At 40.5% G+C, this 7,575-nt stretch overlaps 1 protein-coding gene across 2 annotated transcripts; it reads right to left on the bottom strand.

Annotated features, from left to right (window-relative positions):
• Positions 1-7,030, bottom strand: LOC133905768 (uncharacterized). 2 transcript variants are annotated; one of them, XM_062347529.1, is made up of 6 exons: positions 6,859-7,030; positions 6,697-6,742; positions 5,804-5,927; positions 4,404-4,483; positions 1,660-1,772; positions 1-389 (listed from the first exon to the last, which is right to left on the bottom strand). In XM_062347529.1, the coding sequence occupies exons 1-6, from the start codon at positions 6,994-6,996 to the stop codon at positions 351-353; spliced, it is 540 nt and encodes a 179-aa protein (XP_062203513.1). In that variant the 5' UTR covers positions 6,997-7,030; the 3' UTR covers positions 1-350. The 2 variants fall into 2 exon arrangements, with proteins under 2 accessions (XP_062203513.1, XP_062203514.1); XM_062347530.1 differs by having other exon boundaries at positions 1,660-1,763; positions 6,859-7,025.
• Positions 7,031-7,575: the final 545 nt, after the last annotated feature.

Below are 7,575 nucleotides of genomic sequence, written 5' to 3'. Positions count from 1 at the left end.
TGCTGAATTCCTAACTTCAATCAGTGCCACCAATCATGTTTCCAGATTACGAGTTGCGAAAATGTAACATTCATACACCAAAAAGGCGTACATTTGAAAATGTCAGTCAATTCCTCATTTCTGCCCTATCTGCAACAGGACTTCACAGGCGTACAGAACATCAAAAGCTTTTCACATCTCATGAGGTAAGCTCAGTCCAAGTATAGGTGCTGAAGTGAATCACTACACCTTGGGAACTTTAAACAAGACAGTATGCATTACTAATAGCAGGATATTCAGTCTGCTCTTCATAATTCAGCGACATCCAACAAGATGCGGCTGGCACGAGATCAACAAGACTGGAGTTGGGATCAACCTAAGGCCTCTCTTAAGCGAGCGATCAATTCATCCTGAAAAGGGGGAGGAGATGTTCTTTTATAAGGTTTAACAAGAAGAGGGGTCCTAAATGAATTATCCAAAAAGAGTATATGGTACAGGTTCCTAAATTGAGAGGTAGAGACACAATACGTACATAAAACTGGATATTTATGTCCACCAACTTGTAAAAGCAGTTCATGTGGATAACCTGAATTTTGAAAGTCCAAACTAATAAACCAACGCTTATGCTACACTTTATTCCCCACGTGGAATCTCTTTCCTCAGACTGTATTCAGTAGGCATCGAATGCAACAAAGTTCTATCAGTGCTGAGTTTAGCCATACAGACTCTGTATGCATGTTTCCTTCTCAAAAATGGAAGTAAACCACGAGCTAACTAGGCATCATATGACATGCCACTGAAAGAAACTGGATACCTCCTGGAATCACATGATCAGATCAGATCACAGGCTATGCTCATTCTCCACCGCCCACACACATCTAACCCTAAATCTTCCCCTTTTATACCCTCGACTCCCGCCACAGCTAATCCACTACTCTCCGCTTAATCTAACCCTAACTCTCACATATTATAGCCTCAATCGCCTGACGTCTAACCCATCCCTCTCCGACACATCTAACCCTAACCATCCCATTTTATACGCTCGACCGCCGCCTCACCTAACCCAACCATCTCCACCATATTTTCTTCCACCATCACCCTTACCTCCTCAAACACCAAGTCGCGGCTCCTTCCCTTGCCCTTGGCCACAAAGTGCTCCTCTGTCCCCTGTGCCACTATTTTGGTTTGCTTTAACCAAACCTATCCTGAGAGCTATCCTCTATGGCAACCACGAGCAGCACTAGCACCATAATAGACACCTACAAATCTAATCTGCTCAAACCAACCTCCCAAAGTTAATCTGCTGCATCCTCTTGTCACACATTTAGCTGGCAAAGGGAGCCACCATCAGTTCAACATGTGGCCAGCTGCGTCAACTGCTGGCCGACTGCAAGCAATCACCCCATTCCCGTGCCACCAGCCACCAGGATTCTAAGTTCCAGTCAAATCCCAAAGATGGATTTATCAAAGGTATGCACTTTTGCTTGAAAAATATTTGATTTATCAACATGGATAATGCATATAGGATTCCCCCAATAACTTGTGACACATCAGTCACAAATTGATGTATAGAAAACTAGAATTTGAGGTTTAGTTGAGATGAGCAGAATTTTGTCCCTTGGATGCAAAATGTCAAGTTGCGAAATAGCATTACAAGAGTTCAGCGGTATTTGTGCTTGCCTTTTTGCCTTTTGGAGAAAGGCCCCTCTCTTTTAGAAGAGAGCGTAACTTTTCCACTGTAAATGACTGAAGCGTCTGCTCAGAAAAACCAGATGATGATTCTTCTGCAAGAACTAAAATTACATTAGACCCAAAAATACTGCTAAGATTGATGCTCAGATAAGGGCAAAGTATCTTTTTTTTCTTGTTATCAAGAAGTATATAGTGCTATAAATGGTGAGAGATATATTCAAAAGATCTGACTGAATCATATGTGTTAAGTATAGTTAAAAAAATTATTTGGCCAATAATAAGAGCCCAAATAAGTAGAAATGAATTCAGTATAAAATATTGTCTAGGTACAGTAGGATTTCCAATCAATCCCTAATCAGAGGTAAACTAAGGGGATTGGAATAATGACATGCCATTTTTTTCAATCCCTTAACCTTAGTCATACCCCAAATATACTAATGGATGCCTCAAAAAAAAATTATTAATGGAGTTTTTGCTCCGTATTCAGATTGCACATAAACGTATCTGATGTATGATTGCCCCTTAATTGGAATACCAGGATTTCAAGAAATCTTGATAGATTTCCGAAATTAACCAATTCCAATTTGCTTTTAGAAGTCATTCAGGTTATGACTACAATTCTGAACTTTCATTTACAATAACGTGGTACAGTGCTGCTATAGTGAACAAGGGGGGATGACTGCTACATGGTGGATGTTGTGCTTCTTTCATACAGCTGCGGCACCATATCATCTTGCTATGGCTCCTACCATCATAGTTTTCAATGTGTCACCTAAGAAGTAAGGCATGCTATGTTGCCTTAGGGGAAAAGTGTCGTCCTCCACTTTGTGCGCATGCCTTCTCCCACTCGATTCCGCTGTCACCCATCCTTCTCCGACTCGATTCTGCTGCCCACCCCTCCCTAGCCTGACTCCAGCATCACCTGTCCCTTTCCGACTGCTAGGAGGAAGCGTGAAGACAGAGGCTTCTGCAGACGGGAGCATAGGAGGGCGGGAGGCGGCTTCTGCTAGGACATGGGAGGGGAGGGAGCCTTGCTAGTGCTTTATGGGCTGTTAGGACTTGGATTGGGCTTTTGTTCCCCAGTAGGCTGCCTCCCTGATTGTGGTAGCGGCCCATGTATATTCCCATTTTTCTTTTTCTTATTTTTGTCTGATATATATGTGTTTGGAGTTGCGTCGCCTCACCTTGCACCTAGGTGTTATGAAGGGAGTTGATCACCTTGCCTCACCTTACCACCTTAATTACCATAGTTACCATGATGAGGACATCACTCATTTAGATACGCGCGCTACAAGTGATCCTCCGGTGATTGATCCATTACAAAGACCGATTACACGGGCTCGTGCACATCGTTTAACTCATGAGGTGAATTCGTTACTAGTTGTCCATACTACTAATTATAAGGATGAGATGCTACTCAATTTTTATGAATTTTTGATGCTTAGGAATATGAAAGAAGCACCTATGGAACAGTCAAGTCGGACGGGACTCAAGCCAACTTCAAGTCGGAGTCGGAACTCGGTTCGGATTCAGTAGACAGCGCCGCACTAAAACGGCCATAACTTCTTCATATGGAGTCCAAATAAGGTGTTCTTTGATGCGTTAGAAAGCCAAGGATGATAGCTTTGTTTTGGTACTGGTCCCAGCTCCAGATTCACGGTGGATTATTTTGTGTCGTCAAAACAATGTGTTGTATCACAATTTTGGGCCATATCGGGCCTTGCAAACGTGTTCGGGTCTAAGCCCAAGTTGTGGACACCCCCCTGGTCGCCCAAAACCCTAGCACACCCCTCTTCATATATCTAGCAGCCGTCGTCATAGACTTTTTGGGTTTTGCTTAGATTAATCTGTTGTTAAACAGTTTCGCCGTCGTTCGGTTTGTGAAACCCCAACTCGTGAGCTTAATTATATTTGCAATTTCAGATTGTGTTCTTCCGTGTTCTTGCTTGTGTTCTTGTTTCGCTTACAGGAATTAGCCTTCTTGGCGAGGTCAATCGTGCCGCGCGCGGTTGATAACCAACGGAGTAGTGGTGTAGCGATTGCAAGGGTTGCGTTCTGTCCTGATCGGAAGCCTTGAATCGTCAACGTTGAGTCTCCACCAATCGACTTATCATTATCTAACGGAAGATCGGGTCTAATCCTCTCATCATACCACCTTAGTATAATAGTATTTTTATGTATAGTTGTATAACTGCTTCTGTGAAGTCAGGTAGGAGATGCTATAAAAAGAATAACAGAGAATTCAAACATGCAACAATAAATAACTCATTTTATGCTATCTGATATAGCTATTATTCTGTGTCCCAATATTGCCTTAAATTGCACCACAATTACTTTCTAGTGGTCATAGTCCACTACACAAGCAAAATAAGTGCACTTCATACTTTCATAGTGAGCACTTTAAATAATGGTTACAACAATTTTCAGTACTATAGTCCACTTGAAGCACAGTGAAAAATTGTTTGGTCCAGAATAGCATCAAGTTCTCACCCAAATAATCTTAAGCCATGTCCAATTTGGAAACTAAAACAAAAGGGAAAGGGAAAGAACACCTAGCTGCTCTTGCCATCACTTATTCAACTACAATATCTTTCCCTATACCATACAATACATATTTATCAAACAAATAATAAATGATTATAACCTGTTTCCCTCAATCCACATATCACTCATAAAAACTGACATGGATACTGAAACCAGAAGGGATGTAGAGATGCAAACAAAACACTTACCATGTGCAGAGGACCCTGCAGAGCTACCAGTGTTGGGTCTTTTTGATGGATTCTTCCCATCTAAATTTCTGGCAGCATTCCTAATAACAAAGGAGGAGCACATAAGCTACTTGGAAGATAAAGTTGAATTAAACACCCAAATGAACTAAATTTTGCAAAAGAAAAATTATCTATAAGTTGGAAAATTTCAAGTAGCTGATTTTCAACCTAAAAGCTGACATCCATAAACATCTTAATCATAAACATGTACAGAACAAAAAAAACATGCATACTGATGAAGCAAAACATTAGCACCAGATCTAGGCAAATGTTGCAAGCACATCACATTCGTAGAGAGCACAATGAGTAAAAATGGTTTATGTGGTGAACTGGGCCAATACATGTTTGCCAAGAGCTCATATTGAAATTTTCCATCTGAAGATTTTCGCTGTAGCTAACATTTGATAACATCCAAGACACCAGGACTTGGAGCATTAAGAGTTGCCACGTCTAAAAACAATAAAATTATCCAATGAGGTTCCACGTTACAAATCGTGCCATAAATGTCACATTTAATTAGACAAAAAGGTCTTTGAGTGTTTTTTTGTCCCATTAACCATATGCAACTCAATCAAATGACAATAAACAGAAAGCAAAGATCCTTTCTTTTGGATCATGGAAAACATCGTTCCGATCTGTAGAAACCAAAGATCTCGATCAAAATGACGTGCTGAATTCAAGTTTTCCAAAAAAAAATGATGTGCTGAATTTCTGTTCCGCAAATCAAGAATATGCTAGTGAACACAGCAAGTCCAGTAAAAAATCAGTCTTTTTCAAACCTAAATCTTAAATAGCAGAGGCATATCATATGATTTGTTTACAATAATTAGCAAGTCCATGTAATATGATATGAACATAGGTTGCTCTATCAAAATTAGTCAGAGCTAGTAAATAAAACAACATCACCCCAGAAATGAACTTCAAGTCTAATCACAATGACCTGGCTTGAACGAGTTTAAAGAGTTGAACAAAATACAAAAAAATTACTTCACAAGCTTCGAATTTGAGGAATGTAGAATTGAGTTCAACAAATCAAAGCATAATACCGCTAGTACAAGGAAATCATAGATTCAAGTATGCAAAGCAATGTGACCATGGCAATTAGCTCACTAGTTGATATCGACTACAAAAATACAAATAGGGCTATATAGCCAGGCATTGTTTAAAAAATCAGCCGCCTAGCCTAGTCAGTGGTTAGGCACTACCTGGCACCCTGCTGCCTCTGAAGTGCTTTTTAAAACACTGTTGCCAGGTATGCAGTAGATAATATGAAGCTCATAACAGAAAAAGGTGAAATGCGTCATCTTATAGCACAACAACGAAGGTATGCAAATTGTGAAGAGGTGGTTAGAGTGTTGTACCTTTTCCCCCTGCTGCTTTCGCCTGGTGTCTTACAGCTTGCATCTTTGGCCTCACTTTTCTGTTTGTTCAACTGGAGAGCTCTGATCAAAATATTGTTTGTGTCTGTCTTTACGACTTGTCCCTCTAAAATAACAAAGAGTGATAGTAAACAGTAGAAACAACAGAGAAAAAAATGGCCTTAACAAGTACCATCCTAGTAATTGTGACAACTTTCTAAACTAAAGAAATTGGAATCTGACTCAACTACAATAAAATAGCCCAAAACATATCACAACACCTAGATGAACTCAGTGAAATTTAGAACAATCTATCCTGAAAAATGGAACAGCAATAACTCAAATAAATGCAACTATAGGCAGAAAACTTGAATGGGCAACGATGCATTAGAGTTTCTCACTTCATATAACAGAAAGCAAAAACATTCCAGCAGGCAGGCGTTACTCTATTTCTTAGGAACAACTAACCTTAAATTTTCACGAATAAAATAGAAGTTCCCACTGCTAATACCAATAAAGGAACTTCGATAACCACAGATTGAGAATGAAAGGAAAAGCATTACTAATCCAAAGGACAAAAACTGAACCACGGTATTCTTACAAGGGATATAGCTCCTAGCACAATAAAGGTAATTTCAACAACCACAAACTGAGCATGACAAGAGCAGCATTGCCGATTCAAAGAAAAAAGATATCTTTGTTGCAAGGGAAATTGCCACTATTTCGCCCAAAAAAGGAAATCGACACTAAATCCCTAGAAAGCATCATTTTTTGCACCTAAATATGTCCGGCAACACCACTTAAACTACAAGACCACCACATTCCTAACCCCAAAAGTGAGCAAAAAGATGCATACCAACAGTAAAACCTTGTTATCCCAGGCCCCAGAAACAAACCTGGAGGAGCCGTATCGTGCAGGCAGAGATAAACCTTGAGGCCACCCTGCGAAAATCAAACACCAAAAATAGTCGCAAGTCAGATCTTGAGCGCAAGAACAACCAAGAAACAAGGAAATTGGGGCTGGGCTGGGCTTTTCCAGGGTGGTGGGGAGAACGTGCCATGCTGTGCGCGATGTTGCTGTCCGTGAAGTTGCCACAGGAGGGAAGGCCGGCGAGAAAGTTTGCCGCCCGGCCGTCCGCCGGCTTCGCCGGCGACGAGCCCCTCCGGCCACCGGTGCCGCTGCCCTCCGCACCCATGTTTTGGGAAAAGCGTGAAACCAACAACAGAAGGAAGCGTGTTTTCTCTCTGACTTCCCGTTGTATTTACACAGCATATCCTGGCCGGTAACTAGGCAAACCACACGCATAGATAATTTGCTTCCGATAACGAGAGCCCACCCTCTAAAATATACCTTCCCCAATTTCCTTAAAAAGGGGAAATGTCCATTTTACTCCCCAAAATCATCGCAGTTGTTCAGATAAACCCCGAAGTATTTTTCATCTCATTTTACCCACTGAACATGTCAAACTAGGTCAGTCATCCCTTCATCAAATTCCTCTAAAAAATTTCCCTGCATTTCCTCTTAAAAAATAATTCCTCCAAAAAACTTTGGTTCTGGACATGATAGAGTACAAAACATAACTTTGATATCCATTTTTTATTGTAATATCGATAAAATAAACCAAAATTATAGTATTATGAAAGTAGTTATTGAGTTAAATACACACATCAATTTCATATGTTCAAACTCAATATTCAAAGCTTAGTTTGGTTGCACGGAACACAAAAATAACACCTTTCCATGACTCGATTGAGTAACCTAGTTCAACTTAACA

The sequence above is a fragment of the Phragmites australis genome, chromosome 23 (genome assembly GCF_958298935.1).
Source record: "Phragmites australis chromosome 23, lpPhrAust1.1, whole genome shotgun sequence".
In the NCBI taxonomy this organism is placed as follows: Eukaryota; Viridiplantae; Streptophyta; class Magnoliopsida; order Poales; family Poaceae; genus Phragmites; species Phragmites australis.
This window is presented reverse-complemented; position numbering and strand designations above follow the sequence as displayed.

Excerpts from the sequence above, each read along its gene's own strand:
- LOC133905768 (XM_062347529.1), bottom strand. The coding sequence starts at position 6,996 with ATGGGTGCGGAGGGCAGCGGCACCGGTGGCCGGAGGGGCTCGTCGCCG. Across the intron at positions 6,743-6,858 it reads GCAACATCGCGCACAGCATG|GGTGGCCTCAAGGTTTATCT; the intron begins GCACGTTCTCCC and ends TGATTTTCGCAG. Across the intron at positions 1,773-4,403 it reads TGCAGGGTCCTCTGCACATG|TTCTTGCAGAAGAATCATCA; the intron begins GTAAGTGTTTTG and ends ATGTAATTTTAG.